This window comes from Drosophila yakuba, chromosome 3L (genome assembly GCF_016746365.2).
Source record: "Drosophila yakuba strain Tai18E2 chromosome 3L, Prin_Dyak_Tai18E2_2.1, whole genome shotgun sequence".
Lineage (NCBI taxonomy): Eukaryota > Metazoa > Arthropoda > Insecta > Diptera > Drosophilidae > Drosophila > Drosophila yakuba.
In genome coordinates this window covers 9,381,469-9,400,846 of record NC_052529.2, presented here as the reverse complement: position 1 = coordinate 9,400,846, position 19,378 = coordinate 9,381,469, and the positions used below count along the sequence as shown (strand labels likewise).

The 19,378-nt window shown below is 45.6% G+C and overlaps 1 protein-coding gene across 1 annotated transcript in view; it reads right to left on the bottom strand.

Annotated features, from left to right (window-relative positions):
- Nucleotides 1-19,378, bottom strand: part of LOC6533490 (peroxidasin) — a 30,907-nt gene that overhangs the window by 3,561 nt on the left and 7,968 nt on the right. Inside the window, exons 3-9 of the mRNA XM_015194573.2 lie at nucleotides 8,028-8,243; nucleotides 7,891-7,962; nucleotides 7,563-7,804; nucleotides 6,731-7,402; nucleotides 4,587-4,793; nucleotides 4,313-4,491; nucleotides 3,847-4,028 (exon numbers count right to left, since the gene is read on the bottom strand). Coding sequence (XP_015050059.1) covers nucleotides 3,847-4,028; nucleotides 4,313-4,491; nucleotides 4,587-4,793; nucleotides 6,731-7,402; nucleotides 7,563-7,804; nucleotides 7,891-7,962; nucleotides 8,028-8,243 — 1,770 coding nt within the window. The remainder of the gene's footprint in view (nucleotides 1-3,846; nucleotides 4,029-4,312; nucleotides 4,492-4,586; nucleotides 4,794-6,730; nucleotides 7,403-7,562; nucleotides 7,805-7,890; nucleotides 7,963-8,027; nucleotides 8,244-19,378) is intronic.

Genomic DNA, 19,378 nt, shown 5'->3' with positions numbered 1-19,378 from the left:
GCTGCTGTAGGTAATAACTTAACGACCATAATACACCCTGTTGCACCAGTGTCTGCCACTATCGGTTGCCAGTTGCCAGCTGCCACAGCCACTGCTCCTGTTTCTGGTGCTCCGGCTCCAGTCAGTGGATATTGCGGCGCCAGGAACTACATATTTCCACGCTGCCATTCTGTGGCTGCCCTCCTGGCAGTGTCCTTTTCCCCGGGCCACTCGATGGGGTGTCCGTTGTTCTATTCTATAGCTGACAATTGCCCACGGTATTTTGGACATTGATAGTTTTTGGAAAAAGTTTGTGCAACACTCGGACAATTATTTCAGCAGATAATGCATCTTTTCGGGGTGCCTCAAAGAGTGCTTAAAAGTAGAAAAGTCACAGTGTAAAAGTTCGTAGGGTAGAGTTACCTCTGGAGAATTATGAACGTTATCTCTGGCAAAAGATATTAATTATACTTGTTTCTTATTCTTTGCAGTAATAGTTTACTCAATTAAGTTTAATACAAATTCATTGTTTGCACAAAGTGCAATGAAAAGGGGAAGAAGTACAACGAGGCTACCAGAAAACTAATTAGCCTGGTTTTAAAAATAATTTCTCTTAGTGGTATATAAGTCTTTTAAATTTTTTCAGGTTTATAATTAAGTTTATACCATTAAGAAATTAATATTTTTAAGTCATTGCCTTGCTTATAAATAAAACTTTCTATCTTTATAAAATGAACTATAGTTTTGCTCTTTGAAATTAATTTATTATAAATCCTTTTTCCATAGTAAGGGTATCCTGCAGTCAGCACTTGCGAGTGCCCCATTTGGTGTAAAGTTTCTCTGTGGCACCCAACTGCCGTCTCACTCACTCCTCACTTGCCACACGCTGTGGCGCACGGCAATGTATTTCCGTGGTTAGCCTTTTTGCCAGCAGCAGGATCACAGGAGTCGGGCGGCAACAACAAAAGTGGCCGTAACAGGATAAGCTTTTGTTTTACGCCCAGCATTACCCACAACTTAGGCGGATTTCTGGGTGTTTTGGTATATTTATACCCGTTACTCGTAGAGTAAAAGGGTATACTAGATTCGTTGAAAAGTATGTAACAGGCAGAAGGAAGCGTTTCCGACCATATAAAGTATATATATTCTTGATCAGGATCAGTAGCCGAGTCGATCTGGCCATGTCCGTCTGTCCGTCCGTCTGTCCGTCTGTCCGTCTGTCCGTCTGTCCGTATGAACGTCGAGATCTCAGGAACTACAAAAGCTAGAAAGTTGAGATTAAGTATACAGACTCCAGGGACATAGACGCAGCGCAAGTTTGTCGATTCAGGTTGCCACGCCCACTCTAACGCCCACAAACCGCCCAAAACTGCCACGCCCACATTTTTGGAAAATGTTTTAATATTTTTTCATTTTTGTATTGGTCTTGTAAATTTCTATCGATTTGCAAAAAAACTTTTTGCCACGCCCACTCTAACGCCCACAAACCGCCCAAAGCTGTCACGCCCACACTTTTGAAAAATGTTTTGATATTTTTTCATTTTTGTATTGGTCTTGTAAATTTCTATCGATTTGCCAACAAACTTTTTGCCACGCCCACTCTAACGCCCACAAACCGCCCAAAGCTGCTACGCCCACACTTTTGAAAAATGTTTTGATATTTTTTCATTTTTGTATTGGTCTTGTAAACTTCTATCGATTTGCCAAAAAACTTTCTGCCACGCCCACTATAACGCCTACAAACCGGCAAAAACTGTGTTTAAGATTCTCCTTCTCCCTTCCACTAGCTGAGTAACGGGTATCAGATAGTCGGGGAACTCGACTATAGCGTTCTCTCTTGTTTTTTTTTTATTTTTGCCATTTTTGTTGCACTGGTTTCGTCGGGGTCTTTCAGCGGTTTTCACTCACACTCTTCAAGGGGCAGGATGGCTGCTCCTGCGACTCCTGCATTCTTCCAACATAGTTTTTCACTTTTGGCGCCCGGCTTTCTCGCACCCATTTTCTGGATTTTTTCTTTATAATTTGCCGCCCCCGCTGCTTTGCTGCGGTCTGGGCGAGTGGGCGACTGGAAAACGGGGAAAACTGGGAAAACCCGGCGTAATGAGTAAAGTTTCTAATGCTGCCGGCACAGAACTGTAAGCCGATTCAGCTTCCGTGCCCCCCATTCCTGGCACTAAATGCTCCGTGGGTGCCACACATGGAAATCCACCCGCTTTTCTGCTGCATTATGCATCAGGGAAAATGGCTGTGTAAGCAGAAAGTAAGCCGCTCCGGCGGTTCTTTTGTGGCCCATCATTGGTCTCCAGTTCGCCAGTCGGTGGTTAATGGCCAAGTCCGCATCCTCCACGACTCCGTTTTTGTCGCCTCAAATTGATTTACGGCTTGTGGCGGATGATGCAGAGACCATTTGCTCAATAAATTCACGTCGTGTCGCTTTTTTTCGGTACAAACAATTTGAAAACTTCTAAGGCCGCAAGTGGAGTGTAAAAGTTGAGGTACAAGATGGGCGCTAGTTTCAGTTTCTGTGCACCTTTAGAAAAATAACCAAAATTCATAGGCAATTGCAATTAGAAGTAGCTGAGTTTTAGGTGCAGATAAATTGTTCGATTTATAGATATTTAGGTTCATGCATTACAATTGTTCGAAGGAAACCTATTTGTATTTGTTTGCTAAGTAATCTAAATCCAGCTTTAAAAGAAAGTAATATTCTGAGGTAATAGTTAATAATTCCGCATTAAATTTCCCTTCAAAGAAGACATACATTTTATTTAGTGTGTAGCCCTTCTTTTTCTTGTCGCAGCCAGCAACTTGTCAACTCAATTTCAATTTGGGCAATTTGGATAACTTGTGCGGTTGCCTCAGTGAGGAATTTCCACTGCCTGTGTCTTTTGCCATTTTCCCCGACCGATGTAAGTGTGAGTGTGGCACGTAGCTTTTCCGGGCTTAGCACGTTTTCCAGTTTGGCAACTGGCAACAGAAAGCTGGTAACTGAAAACTGGTAACTGGTAGCTGGTAGTTGGTAGCTGGTAACTGGCAACTGGCAACTGGCGATGGCGGCGACAACTTTTGTGCTTTCTTTCGCCGCCTTTTGATGTTCATGTTGCACTTGCTGGAGCCTCGGCGCATATTTTATTTGCAGTTTAGCTGACAACACAGTGGATCCCAGTGCCTTGGCAACTTGGAGAGGATTAGCAAGTTTGCCCAGCTGCTAACTGCTTTTGATAACAGCCAGTCGCAGTTTGATGTTTATCCCCTAGATTTTCCCAGAATTTTTCCTCGTTTTCTGGCCACTGTGCTGTAGTTTAGCCAGCAGCTTTACTTTATGGTTTTATGTTCTTTTCATAGTTTGCGGCAGTGGTTTCCAAGCAATTTACTTCACTGGAACTCTGCAAGGACTCGAAAATCATTTCAGCCGTGCAAGGTTCAAGTCTGCTGGCAATAATTGTAAAGCATTTTGATTTCATTAAACACAATTTGAAGTACATAATGATGTACGCTACCCCCGGGGTTTTTAAAATGACTTTAGGTCTTTATATAAAAATGTCAAGATATACGACAACTTCTTTCCGGCATCGCAGCGTCGTTAAGTTAATGTGCAGTTTTTCTGCAGACCAACTGTTTTTCAATTAATTAAGCAACTTTACCGCGCACTTAAACGCATTTTAAGTGCATCCTCTGTTGGCAGAGGCCTTTTCTTGCCAGCTACCCACAGTTCTTTCGCCTTTGAGCAAAAGTTTTCCCTTTGATTTTAATGGAGTTTTATGCAATCCACCCTCCTCTCAACGCCGACAGCGCAATTAAAGTTGCGGTCGTCGCCCAAAGTTGAGCTATTTGATTTTGATTCAGCATCCCCCCCTTTCCGCTCACCTGATGGTAACCAGTGCGGAGGCGGAAATGCGACCAAACTGGTTCTTCAGCTGACACTCGTAGCGTCCGCCATCCGGGATGGTCACATTCTTGACGAACAGACTGCCGGCGCCGCTTATTTGATATTTCTCCGCCAGCTGCACATTCGGATCAATGAGTCGCCCATCGTGGCGCCACGTAATCTGAGGAGTTGCAGTGAAAAAAATATAATAATATTTTATATTATAATTTCCATTAAAAATATGTTATTCTGTAAGAAAAACACAACGCGTGTGTTTAAATAATGTGTAAAGTTGTCTATATTACAATTTCTACTTTCTTCAAAAGCAAACTTTAAATGTATGCAATTTTTGGGTTCATTTTTTCCGGTGGCCAAGCGGAAAATGAGGCCAAAAGGGAACGTCAACAAGTGGCGGGTAAATAAAAAGTTTCCGATTCCGTGGCCAATCCCGGTAAGTGAGTTTACCTGCAGTCCATCCTCCGGCTGGTCGGCCTGGCAGGGCAGCTCAATGGTGGTGCCCGTAATGGCCACCAAATTGCTTGGCTCGATGGCGAGTTGCGGTGGCGACTGCGACCGTTCCACCTTGATGGTGGCCTCCATGCTCGTCTCTCCATTTTCGTTGCGCGCCGTGCAGCGATAGACACCTGCGATGGAGGGGGGCAGGATTCACGGTATTATGTCCAAGGTATCGAATGAAAATGCAATGTAAACCGTTTTGGCAATCACTTCTCCTACTTACCGGCATGCTCATGCCGTGCGGCACCCACCAGCAGCTCGGTGTTCTCGTTCTCCAATTGCAAGTCGGGCGTATTTCCGGGCAGGGGAACGCCATTGAACTGCCAGTCGATGGTGGGCAGCGGGTTGCCATCGGCATCACACTCCAGCACAAAGGCCTTGCCAAGTTTGATTGTTTGGCTTTGCGGTGCTGTTAAAATTTCGGGCAGTTCTGCAAGAGTGGCAAGCGGTGCAACGGGGCGAATGAGTGATTTTCGAGCTCCAATTTTACTGCTCCAAATGGCAGCAACAAGCGACTAAAGCGAGGCCTGGCTTTTCGGTTCGGTTTCTATGAGTCTTTTGTTGCCGCAGCAACACCAAAAGTCCACTCCCCAAAAACCCCCCGCCTTTTGACCCGCTTTAAGCGCTGCGCAGTGGGAATTCATGTTTAAAATCTGATATGCCAGCTAATATATACATTTGAAAAGCAAATCTTATATGTCCAACAACAAACTATATTTATGATACACAGTGCTTAGAAGCTGCATTTTAAACATATCTTATTGAGCACAATCTGCACGTGTTGCCGTTGCTAACACCACTGTGCGTTGGTCAATGCCCATGGGGCGTATGCGTAATATAAAATATGAAATTTCTGCTGCATACTTTTCGGCGTGGCCGCCATATTTACTTGTGTACGAGTGTGTGTGTTTGTATTTGGTTGAGTGTTTGCCCGTGTGTCTGTTTATGCGTTTGGTGGGTTAATTATGCTGACCAGGCGCCATGCCTGACTGCTTAAACAGTTCATCCGCCTGGTGGTACCCGTGTGCCCCGCATACCCCGTGATACCCCCTAAGCCGCAGTGCACATTTTTAAAGCCACAGCGCGCCATTTGTGCGTGCCCCCGCCGCACATAATAGTTTATAATTTTTGCACTTAATTCAGCAAAATAATGCATAAATTTCGCACTTCATTTTGTGCCGACAACCACAAATTATAATGAGCCATTGTGCTGCAGCCAAGGCGGTGGATGCACTTTTCGCCGTCTGTGATCCCCATTCCCCAGTGGATATATATATATATATATTTATAAATTTCACTCCCCGTTTCCGTTGGCCGTTTCTATTGCGCAATAAAGTACAGTCACGTACAAGCGCTCGAAATACGGCAATAACGAATGGAAAAACATAAAAAGCTCAAGTGCCAAGTTGTTTCGGGTTAAACCTCCTGCCGGGATGCACTTCATCGGTTATTTAATGGGCAAGAAGCTGCGAAGCGAGAGCGCTTAATGGGCGCCAATCAAACCCAGAGCCATTTACTTACACACCGCATAACGTCAGTGCACTGGAAAAAAACCTAAGCGGCCACAGCTACCTATAATAATAGTAAGAATATAGTAAGTCTAAAATTAAAGCTTCTCTCATTTTTTTAATTTTTTGTACAATTTCAAAAATCACAATATATGCTGTTGACCTTTAAAAGTTAATTATTGCAAACATTGCCGTGAACTTTTCGTGGGAAACAATATTTTTCCGAAAAAACGGAATCCCAAACTTTTTTTTGCTTGAACAAATTGTTAAATTTGGCGAGTGCAAAAACACAAACTTTTGTGATTTGATTTGTCTATATGAAGTTGCATCCAATCACCGGCACCACCTGCTGTCAAAGTTGTCGCAATATTTCTAACGGACAGTGAGGCCCTTTTCCCGCCGGCCAAACTCATCTGCAAAGTCCCAACGCCCCGATATCAGTTCAGTTGAGTTGGCCTCGCCAGGCAGCTGCATCCTGGTCAGTCTCAAATGCCACTCCCCATTTGCCCTTTTCCCAGACGAAAACAAATTAAATCGACTGCAAATTGAGTAAAGCGCGACAGTTGTGACTCTTATTCCTGCAGCAGCAACTGTGTGGCAGTCACAGGGCGATGGTGTGTGGCATAAACACTGACTCTGTGTGGGTACTGCACCAGAGATGGTCAGTAGCTGGGTGCACATATGGGTAAATATATGAGGCACTAAGGATAACAACACCATAATTCATAAGGTTGTTCAACATTACGCCGTGCGTTTGCGATAAAAGCAAAAATATATAGATTCATAGATAGACACATCTGTACCTGGACTGGAAACAAAGTTTCCCACTCAACATGGAGCATCTCTGGCACTTACTCACCCTTCACTTCGATGCGGGCGGTGGCCTGGACGCTGCCCAAAGAATTGCGAGCCTCGCAGCGATACGTGCCGGCAGAGAGCTGGGTGGGCTGCAGCAGGATGAGGCTGCCATTGGCCTGCAGCTGGAGACTGGGGGTCGACTGCAAGAGTTGGCGGCCATTGACGAACCATTGTATGTCCGGCTGTGGCCAGCCGGAGGCGGCGCAATCGAGCAGCACGTGTCCAGAGCCGTGAAGGGCCACAATTTGGTCATGCGGCTGGTGGGTGAAGTGCGGTGGCGATGGCAATGGCGTTGACGATGGCGATGGCGTTGCTCCGTGCGTGGGTGTTCCGGCATCCGCCCACACCTGATTGCTGCGGGCATCGAGGGGCGAATCGAGTGGGTGGTTACCGCCATTAACTACGAGGCGTACGGGCTGGGAATGCAGTTCGCCCATCTCGTTGCGCGCAATGCACTGGTAGATGCCCATGTCGCTGGGCTCCACGCTGCGGATGAGCAGACTGCCGCTGGGCAGGATCTCTGCCCGCGCCTGCTCCTCCAGGCCCACCTCCTGCGTGTTGTGCATCCACGTGATCTGCGGACGGGGCAGGCCGGTGACCTCGCAGCTCAGCTCCACCTGCTCGCCGGCAGCGGCTTGGGCATCTTGGGCTGCCACCAGGAACTGCGGCTTTGCTGCAAGTAATTTCAAGTGGAGTGGCCATCAATTCGGTATTAAAATGCATCTGCGGCGCTCATCAGATATCGTGCTTTCAATCCATTTGATGGCAAGCGTACTTAAGCATAAAGTTGCTTCATGTTCCGTGTGTGACTTAAATGGAAATTGAAAACTTACCGCATTTGAAGTGATGCTCTCCCAGGCTGGAAAAGCCCTGGTTCTGGAGCAGCTGAGGAGCAGCGCAGGTGAGCGAGATGGACACCAGCTGGCGCTGCACATCCAGGTGCCAGCGGCGCCAGAGCGAGTAGACGCCACAATTGCAGTCGATGTTGTTGCCGTCCAGTCGCAGGCGCTTCAGGTTGTTCAGCCGATTAAATCCGTCCACTGGCAGTTGGCTCAGCTTGTTGTTGTACATGATCCTGGATGGTGGAGGAAGGAGGACAGAATGTTAGTCTCCTCACAAAAAAAAAAGACGAAAAGTGGAATCGAACCATCATCGACTTACAGGCGGTTCAGGCGCGGCAAGTTGTCAAAGAGGCCGGCGGGCAGCTGCCAAATGTCATTGTTCTCGAGGAAACTGCAGAAGGATATTGAGTAAGGCGATTGCACGCGGGGATCCTTAATTAAGGAGGGTTCACTTACATCGCCTCCAGGCGTGGCAACCGCTGGAAGATGGCCGCCGGTAAGCGGCTTAGCCGATTATTGTTCAGATAGAGGAACCTCAGCGCCGTCAGTCCATTGAGTGCCCCATCCTGCAGGTAAGCCAGCTCGTTGTCGTTCAGGAAAAGCGTAGTCAGCTGGGCGAGACCACTGAACGCGTTGGCCGGCAGCTCCTCGATGTGATTGAAACGCAAATCTCTGCAAAAATGTTGCCGGAAAAACAAGAACAAGAACGGACACAGCGTGAGTGGATGCGGATGGCATGGCATGGACAAAGAGACAGAATGCGATTCGCAGATTGCAGATAGCAAAACGTTTATCTGATGGATGGATGCGAGTCGGTTAAAGATTGAAAGGGGAGTTGGGCTCAACACTGCGGGAAAAACTACTCTTAAGTTTTGTATTTCAGTGCATGATGGCAAATTAAAAGGACTCTCAAAGGTGTCAAACGTCACACTCTTAAATTCCAATAACCATTTCAGCATTTAAAGTATTATATATATTATATTTCAAGCTCTACAATGAAATCAATGATGCCCAGTATGCGTGGCAGTCAATGATGCCAACTCTGCATAATACGCAAGCTGGCCAGTGCTGCAAATTCTGCTGAATTCCGAAGTTCGAGATGCAAATTGCCAGCGAACAGCATTTTTTTCAAGTGCCTTGAAAGCTGTGCGAAGCGGGAAGACTTGCAGTTGAGGGTAAATCAATTTTTGGTTCTAGCAAATTGCAGCAAGTTGCCAATTCTCGTCATGCGGTCTGCGTTGCTCCTTCCTCCCTCTCGCTCGCACACCATGGGTGGGTGTTGCAAGGGTGTAGGGGTGTAAGGTGGTTTTTTGGGGGCGTCAGGTGGGGATGTATGGATGTTTTGCAGCATTGTCATATGCAATTAGTGCAAAGAAATTCCGTTTGGGTAACCAGAAGCCTGGCAGTCTTGGCTTCTGGCAACCGCCCGTTTTGAAACGCAATCCAATTATTTACACCAGCTAAGCACAAACTTAAATAGTATAGAGTATAGAGTATAGAGTATATAGTATATATAGCCGCAGCTTATTCGCCTCTTAGAGCGCTTGATAAACCGTTCTAACGACATCCGCTTGATATGGCGGCGCTCGCTATGGCAAACAACAACATGCTCGTTTACTCAAACATTTTGCACACATTAAAAATTAATTACAAAAAGTTGATGCTCGCGCTCGCATAGTTTATGCCCCTGCCCGGCGACAAAGCAGCCAAGCGATAAGCCACCACTACTCGTACTACCCATCTACCCATCTACCCATGTGGCATATAACATGTGGCATGCAGTGCGGAGTTGGGAGCCTAAGCCACGGATTGAGGTCTTTTCGCATATGCCAAGCTCACGAGCTGCCATTAGCAACGGTTCACTTAAAGAAATTCCCCAGGACAACGATGAGAAATTGAGTGAAGGAGTATCTGGTTACATATTCATACATAAGTATTATTACCTTGCATGCGGTAAAAGCCATAGTAGTTTATCTGAGTGCATGATGTGCTGGGGGGCATGGCTGTAGGATTTCAGCGGGTTAAGGATGTAGCTGCAACAGCGGTTAAAAAACTTTCTAATCAACTCATGAACTTTGTTGCTGTTGCTTTTGCTTTTGCTATTGCTCGGGTTTTAGCTGCTCGCTGGCTGCAAATTCAATGCGGCAGCGAAAAAGTTTCACTTGGCAAAAGTGAAAATTATACCGAAAATTCAGCTGGTGGTGCCTCTGCCTGCTGGCAACATCGTTTACCGCTGGCCAATGTGGCAGCTGCTTTGCTGTCTTTGTTGGCGCAATAATTATGACCCTGTTTTGTTTTCCGCCTTTTTGTTTTGTATTTTTTTTTTCCAGCCCTGCTCGCAAAGCTTTTGGCCAGAAGCCACTGCAATTGGAGCTGGGGCTAAAGTTGTCTAAACAGAAATTATGTTTTGTGGCCACTGTAAACATGCAACGCACAAAGTGCAACCGAACTAACTAACTACCAACAGCAACTAACGGCAGCAACACCAACAACCTGCACCCTAATTGGTGTCAGCATTTCACTGTGAATGTAAGTGTGAGTGTGAGTGTGAGTATGAGTGTGTGAGTGTGTGCGTGAGTGTGTGTTGGCCAAGTGCAATACTGGCTGTTGCTGTGTCTGTGCTCAAATTGCAACTAAAGACGAGGATGCAACACACGGGAAAAAGGCAAAACCTCGCACACAGGACAACAAAAAAGGCAACACAAACAAGCTACGACAACGAAAACAACTTAAAAATCCAGAACAAGATAGAGCACTTAAGTCGAGGGGTGCGACTAGATGATACCCTGTAGTACATGCTTTGTTATTTGATGTATTGCATACCTAAGCTAGCTATTTATTACTTTTAATATGCATTTTTAGACAGTAAGTACACAGCATGCCTTTAGAATAAATCTATAACTTAATATAGATTTTTAATCTTTAGTTTCAGCAACACCTTTAATTGGTCCATCTATTCCTACATTTGCTTAAAACGAATATACCCTTTAGCTATGCAACTAGGAGGTACGCGAATCCAAAACAACACTAAAACCACTCTCACGTGGAGCTTGAGGCCCCAGCCCAACAATAGCAGCAACCACAGGATGGTGGTGGGTGCCACTGATGGGTGGTTGAGTGGGTCATGCATATGCCCAAATGGAGCCACATAAACAAAGCAGCAGCACCCCCCTCCTCCGCCCATCCATGAAATTCCACTCCGGGTTTTGGTTTCGGTCTTGGCTCCGGCTCTTATACTCCGGCTACGGCTATGGCTACGGCTATGGCTATGGCTATGGCTATGACTACGGCTCTGGTCTGATGAAAGACTCACGGCCCGAGGCAGGTCGACCCACTGGTGTCCATGTGGTAACCCCGCTCTCAGAGCTGCACTCAAAAAAATATTACGACTACCCTCCTTTATTGTAGATTTTTTCAAAGTTCTTTGTGCCATAAAGACTATTACAGCAAACTTTATTATGAAGGAATTTTCCAAAGTTCGCTACAAAATATGTTTTTATTTGTTTTTTGTTTTTAATAAGCTCAAGTCCGCAAACTAGTTTTCCATAGCCACGTTGCACTTCAGTTAATTGAAATGTAATCCCGAAAATTTTTGTAGTGCCTTCAAAGTTCTGGTAAATATTTTTCCTGGTGGACCAACTTGGCAACCTCATGCAGCTGCGGCGAATCCAAGGAAGTGGGGCAGCGATACGCTGGCAACAATTTGCCAAAGTTGCTCGCATTTCTCCCGCCAGGAAGGAGCACCGGAGTAGCCGGAGAATGCGGAACGAAGATTGGTGGGGTCTTTGTGTGCAAGTACGGCTGCTTGATCCACATTTTTGCCCACTTCTTGCAAACTCCATTAGCCCCGCCACCAACAGTCAACAAGGAATAGGGCCACCATCCAGAGCCCTGCACCACAACCACAGCCACAGCCACACTCACACTCAGATTGAGATTCAGATTCAGATTCACAGTGGGTCAAGCCGAGTGGTGCCGCCAGTTGGATCGCTCTAATTTGAATCAACAAGGAAGCGGTCTTTTCTGCCCTTTGACCCACACACACCGCTATCGTATTTGCCCAGCCGTAGAGTGCTTTAAAATTCCCAGCCACTTGCCGATTCTCTTTCTGCATAGCCAACACCTCTCCACCACTTTGCACCACTGTGCCCGTGTCCTCCTCTTCTTCCTCTTCCTCTGCCACTTCTACATCCACTGCCCCTGCTGCACCCACTTCCACACCCACCTCGAGTGACAAACGATGGTCCACTTCAATGTGCACACACGCTGAGTGCGTGTCCGGGTTCCGGACTTCGGACTGTGGATTCCGGACAGCCGGCTTCCCCGGACCAATGCCTCATCGAGCCTACCCAAAATGTGGTGCACTGTGAGAAAATGGCAGTAGGTCTTCCCATCTTTCCTTGACTTTAGAGCAGTAAGTCATCCTGCAAATTAGTTCTTCTTAAAGAGAGTTTTTCTCCAACACTTGTTTGCAAGGCATTCTTTTGAATGATGGATCATGTGTTAGCCACAATTTCTCTCAGTGCTTATGTGCCGGAACAGAACCCACTCCTGACCAAGTGCGTGCTGGAGTTGCTCTCCGGCTAAATGGGGGATTCAGCGGGGCGCCGATGCAATGGCCTCATCTCATGGCGTCGTGTCAGTTGCGCAACTATTTACGGAGCTGCTAAAAAAAAAAATGGGAACCAAACGGAGGCATAAATAACTGGGTTGCTGATGGGGCGGTATCCGCGCACCGCCCCGCTGCCACGCCCCCTACGGCCACGCCCTAATGCCCACCTGCTGCGAGGCACGTGATGTGTGCGGAAACGGAAATTGAATCTTGAAACTTCTTTTCAGCGCTTGTGACACTTCCGCCGGCCTGAATTTTGATAATGACATTTGCATTTTCGCATTATTCGATATTTTCAATTAAATTTGCAATGCCGCCGTGTTGGTGTTGAGTCCTGCGTGTCAGTGAGTGTACGTATGTACGTGTGTATGCCTGTGTGTCCGCATGTACGTATGTATGTATGTCCTGTGGCGCGGGATTGGGAATCCATTGATGCACCTCGGATATCCTTGGTTTGATTCCTCTGGCATCCATGTCTGCACTTAATTAATGCATATTATTGACAAAGGCATGTTTGTCTATTCACGCATGTCTGCACACCCACACCACTCCACACACACATTCTTGCAAACAGGACATGCCACTCGCACACACACTCGCATATTGCGTATACGCTTTGATGTCCATGACGAAAATTTATGGTTAGCCAAAACTGAAGCCAAGAGCGATATTTTAAAGCGGCGCGCAGACAGTAAATTGAATGAAAACAATTAGCATTGTGTAGGGTTTATGGTTAACCCATTTCCCCCCTCATCGCCGAGGTGGAAAATCTGGTTCGTGCTCAGCGAGCATTAAGCTGTTTAGTGGCTTCACTAATTTGATTTCAATTAGCTGTCACAATTAGTGAAGGAAAAACCGCAGCAAGTAAATTAGTGCGCATTTTCTGGGGGTACATGCCATGCAATTTCGACAAGTGTATGTTTGCGGTGTCCCCTTTGAGATTTCAGTTTGATTATTTGGCCACGATTGCGGTTTTTGAGAGCCTTATTAACGAGCAATGTCAGTCAACTGGAATTTCGCAATTTCCCTAAGTGAAAAATCATGACAGACATCGTGAAGTAAACCCATTTGTAATGCACAAATAAATACAAATTAAATGCTGTTTAATCCACACCTAGTTATCTATTTTCATTAGCCTCCACGATCAAAACTCTTTGATACAAGTCACTTTGATTGCTGATTTTGAAAACGTTTTGGACCTTTTGTGGGTGTTCTAAATGAATTAAAGGTTTCATTTTCTCGCTGGAATTGGTTTCTGCCAGCTTTCAGCGCCAGTTAGTTTTTATCATGCAGTCAGTATATTTTCCAGTTCACTGCATTTTTATTAGAGTTAACGCTTACGCTTCGCTTTTTTCCGCGTTCCGCACACACACGTTTTCCTTCGCTTTTCCGCAGGACCACCCACTTCTCCCCCTTTCGCTTTGCGCCATAAAGTATGCAACGTAAACAAGGCCATAAGCGCGTTTGAAAGAAGGAAGGAAAAGGCCACCTATGCGCTGCCTTATCAGTGGCATCGGCCACGCCCCCAAACCAACACCCCCGGTTAAGAGCAGCCCACCACCTGGTTGTTAAGGTGATTCCGGCTTTGTTGAGCTTGTTGCCTTGTGCTCTGATTATGATTTGTCTGGCTTACCCACCTGCCTGCCCACCTGGCCACCTGGCCACCCCACCTTTGCCTGCAGCTTAGGCAGCATCTTATGACGCCTCTTGCTCCTGCTTCTACTCCTTCTCCTGATTCTACTCCTACTCCTGATCCTAAACCTGCTCCTGTGCCAGTATAAGTCCTTTTACGGTCTGACGGTCCCTCGGCTGCCTTTATGGCAAATGTGACAATAAAAACATGATTTAACTTTGGCCTGCCGCACACTCACACTCACACACACACAAACACTCGCAACAAGCCACCACAGAGACCGCATTCGCCAGCAGAGCAAGAAAAAGATTATACATTTAAGGATGTACTCCTATGCTGATGCAAATAGTTTCGTGTTGTGTGGTTGTCATAATAGATAGATAGATAGCTTTCAAGTGGCTTGCTTTCCTCCAGAATGCGCAATATACACTAAGACACCTATTAAAGACACACATTCATTTTCCCTACAGATGTTTCTTGCAGTGCTGCATCTCAGACTCAGATTGCACATTATTGTAATAACATGGCTTACAAACACGCCGGCAGCAGCAGCACAAATAGCAGCAGCAACATGGCCAGCAAGAACAACCAAAGGAATAAAAGTGCCTGCACCCACAAGGCGGGCGCATCCTTGGATGCCAGGACTCACATTCTCGCAGCCAAGTATCCGCCTGTGTGCTGTCGGGTTGCCCAGGTGATTTGCCAGTGACGATAGTCCAAAGGATGCATGACAATTGCTCTGACTGACTTGCTGCATGAGTGTGTGTGTGTGTTACTGTGTGTGTGTTACTATGTGTTACTGTGTGTGTGTTACTATGTGTGTGTGCTTGTGGGGAGCACTTGGCAATGTAATCCGTCAGCCGCTCGGCTCCTCAGCCGTTTATTTTTGCCCAGTGACATTTTATTATTATTAAACAAAGGCCACTCCCACCGCCCCTCCATCCCATTGCTGTTAACCCTTGACACTGTTTATCTGTGAGCGTAAAACTTCAGCTGCCAGTCAGCCAGTCACTTTGTCTGTGTGCCTGACAGTGTGTGTGTGTGTGTGCGAGTGTATGAGTGTCTGTATGTGTGTGGGTTAATGGAGATGGGCGTTACGGACTACAAGATTCCGGGGTTAAAGTTAGTTACCGTAGTGGCAGCAGTTGCAGTAGCAGCAGCAGTTTCATTGCCTCCGCTCCTTTTCGCCAGGACTTATTTTCGAGCCTTTGCAGCTGTGGCTGTGATTTAATTTTCGTCCTGTTTGCCTACCCCCAATTTCGCTCACTTCTGACGATGATGGCTATATCTAACCCGTTATCCTCCGGAAATCCCCGATATCTGCCAACTACACGCATACATACATACGTGTGTGTGCTAAACTGTTAATGTAATTGTGTCCAGTTAGGACTGTTTGAGATACTTAGAGCACTTTGCGTAATTGGCTCGGAGTGTGCATGCATAAAACGCTTTGTTTAGCCCAGATGGAACAACAAAAGATTTTGGCCAAAGAGTTTAGAGCTGTAGATCGGGGCTTAATGAATTTCTCCTGCCCGGGAAAGTGGCAATGACATTAGCAAAAGGAAGCTGCAGAGTAATTTGAATCCTTAGTGTGTAAGTGAATATCTCGGGAAAATCAAATCATTTACAAAACTATTTAAATGGGTAGTTATGTAACTATGTAGTTAAATCTCTTGTATGAGTAAATGTTCCTTTTAATAAACTATTTAAATTGGTAATTAACTATGTAGTTTAATCTCTAGTATGAGAACATGTTCCTTTAAGATCATTAAAATCATTAAATAAATTATTTAAATTGCTATGCACTTAAATCTCAAGAAGGAGTAAATGTACATTTAAGCCATAAAGTTAACAGCGGATTTGTAAGCACTTGAGAGCCGCAGTTTACGGCTTAGCGGATGTCACCTGTACCAAGAAAGTCCAACAGTTGAGCCAGTCAACCGGATTGCGCAAAGTAAACTGCAAAGCAATTAACATTGTTTTCCCCAACTGACAAAGAACGAAACTTTGCTACGACAAATCCTTGGGCCAAAGCTGTGCTACTTTAAGGATTTGGCAGGCGAGCAAAAAATCAGTGCGAATAGTGAACTGTGTGCGGGTGAGGGTGACTCTCCTTTTGCCAAGTGTAAGCGATAAGGGAACCAAAATCCCCCTCCTCCAACTGACCAGCAGCAAGCAGGACATTCCGGAACTAGGACTGCACCACCAGGAGCAGTTAGTCCGCTCACATGGAATTGATATGTGGCCTGGCTTGGCTGCATCCGCCGCCGTGGCTTTTGTTGCACTTATCTGGCGCTGCCGTTACGCACAAGTGGCTTTGGCGAAAGGATATGCACTCGGCGAAATCAAGGATGCATCTCAAGAATATATCGAAGGTGCTCTAAGGGTATGCAAGCACATTTTTTGACAGCTTAAATTCACTGCATACTTCTAAACACCTTGCAGTTTAAATGAAATAGTTTGGCAGTGAAGAAGTTATTCGAATTTTGATTAAAGAAAGAATTTACCAGTAGAATGTTATGTAATATAGAATTGTTCACAAAAATATGAGAGAAATTCTTAAAATTCCTGGCGGGCATTTTTCTGAGTGCCCCGTTTTGTGGAGCCACCACAGAATGGTTATATTCAGTAATTATGTCCAATAAGCGACGAAGCGTGAAGCCAACGCCATACCACCCATGCGCCGCCCACCCGAACGCCGCCCACCGGAAGGAAGGCGTTGTCGTTAATGTTGTCGTTATGTAAGCTAACCCAGTTTTAGCGTCGACATGGCATTTCCTTCCTTCCTGTTCCTGCGTTAAATGCAATCCTTGAGCGGAATCCGCAAGAAAAGAATGAAAGGCGCCCACTCGAGCTGCTTGCGTTTGGGTTGGATAAAGATTGCTGACTGCATGACACGCCAGAGCAGGCAGCAGAAGTTAAGCCACGTGCAGAAAATTCACTTCCGTCCCACACACACACACACTCACACTCATACACTCACACACACACACACACTGGCACTCACGGTCTTGAGCAAAAAAGGACGCTGCAAGAACAAGAGGCATCTAAACTTGCATTGCATACTTTTGGGCTGCCAGCGAAAGAAAAACTCCTGACAGCGTTGGAAAATCAAAGAGCGGAGAGGAAAAGGGTGCAAAAGTCCTAGGAGCATAGAAAAAACGAAATGTTAGAAGGCCAAAGAAATGCCCGGGCTACAAATTTCCTCTTACTTAAAATTGCTGTCTCACTTCGCCGTTTTTTGACTGACCCGCTCTCTCAAGTTTTTCCAGGAAAACCCAAAACCTATCACCCAGATTGGTGTATTTTATCAGAGCTTCTAATCAAAACGAGCTGTTTAAAGAAGAAAATAATTAAAAAGGTTGCATACTTTCAGACACCTTTGTAACTCAATTTATTTCTGTTGGCTATGAGCTGCTTCCTTTCTTTGTCACTCATGTGAACATGAGCATAAAAATGCTGTAAGCATCTCTAATAATAAAGGTAAAATATAAAAACGAAATAGTTATGTCTTACAAAGTTTAATTTTTGGTTCGTGACGACTGCTCTTATGTTGCATTTGCAGCGTCACTCCTCTGTTCTGTTGTGCTGACTGCTAATGTGTTGTGCCTCAAAAGCTCCTTCAGCCGTGCCTCATATCCCAGCTCAGAATGCTCTTCGTAAAGCCGCCCCTCCCATCGACGTTTCTACAGGTGTAAATGTCTCACAAGTGCACTCTACACACATGCAATTGCCGCCTGTCTATGGGAGTCCTCGTGCTCCTCGTCGTCCTGCGAACGCAAGGAGACCAACGCAAGGAGACCACCCTCATCATCCCGGCTGCTCGTTGTGGCATGCTTAAGCTGCTTCCAGTTTGGCCAGGCAAACACCTTCATGGTTAAAAGTGGCCACCTGGAGGAGCAGCACCATCTCCCATCGCCCCACTCGTGCGCCCTTCAATATATAATGCTCACATTTTCAGGCAACTGCCATCTCTGAACACACACATTTGCCCAACGAGTGTGTGTATTTTTGTTGAAATAAATTTTATTTAAACTTTCGCTGCCGCTGGTTATGCACTTTCTTTTTTTTTTTTTCGTATTTTTTCTGCACCATTTTGGTATTATTTTTTTTCCTTGCAACGTGTGAAATTCAATTATACAGCAGATTTATATGTCGAGCATGGAGCTGGGTGCATGAGCAGCTCTTCGTTTTTATTTGAGGAGGCACACACTCAGCCCACACACACCACCCATACAATCATGCAGCCATGCAACATATATGCGTTATAAAAATGCAATGAAATCAGTTCGCCATTCAAGTGGAAACGGTTTAATATGCGTATAAAAGGCGAATATTACCCAAAGCCCTTCTGATGCAGTGTTCTATTTCGGCTTTCCGAGGGATAAATGTATTTGGCCTAGGTGGATGGAAATTGATAAATATGCCGAGGAAATTAAATTACGAACTATTTCCTAAATGTATGAAAGTGTTCAAGTGTTTGTAGCCAAAGGGAATAAAGCAAAGGTGGATATAAAATAGCTGTTTAGTTTTGAAAGAAGGTAAAAGCTAATTTTAACTACCTAGCTTACAAATATCTAATGCTCATTTTACGATGTGGCCTTCAACTTACACGACCGAGAATAGCTTCAAATTTGCTGGCATATTACGCATACGCCGTGGTTGCCCCATACTCGACCCCACAGCCCAAAGTCGCAGGCGCTTACATTAACATTATTATGCATCTGTCTGGGGCAAGTTCCGTACCCGGAGCAGCAATCTTGTATTTGCTATCTGCTGGCTACGTGGCGTGCCACTTGGCTGGGACTCGGACTCGGACTCCTTGGACCCCAAACCCACTCACTCACTTGGTTTGCCGCCTGGTTGAGCAGTGAGTTTCTTTTCCTTTGGCGTCCGGAAATACCCTTTAAGGAGGTCCTGACCAACTGATATGGTGTCACAAATAAGCCGATGAAGTCTTTGCCTAATTGTTATTTTATAGATGATATATTTCATTTGAATATCTATGATTTTGTAGGCCATACTGACTTTAAGAGTAAGCACATGTCATCTGTATTTGATTCAGTGTAAGAGTATTTCCCATTTAACTAAGCCACATTGGTCTTGCTGTCTTGTTGTTTTTTTGTTGACTCGGCCATCGCCTGCTGTTGACTGTAGTTCGTGCCACATGGCGGTGGCATCTCACCTGGCCAGGCGGCGCTGACGAGGAGGAGGTTTCCGCATCCAGCAGTCGCCCTGCAACGCTTTTATTTGCGCACTTATTCCTTCGCTTTTGGGCTTCGCTCCGTTGCCATAGCCATAGCATACTTATGGGCTGCAGCTCCTCTTCTGCTGCTGCAATTCTTCTTCTGCTGCTGATGCTGCCGTTTCTTATGCTTGACCGCCAGTTGCCAGGACTGCACTGCAATCTATTCTCAACTCTATCACTTCTTTATGGACAGAGGGTTTATGAGGCGAATTTCAGTGGAATTCCATTTGCTAAATCATTACATTAAAAGGAGCTCGCCTTGCTGAAAACGCACACTTATTGAAAACTAGATGTGATGAAGTATATTTCTTTTC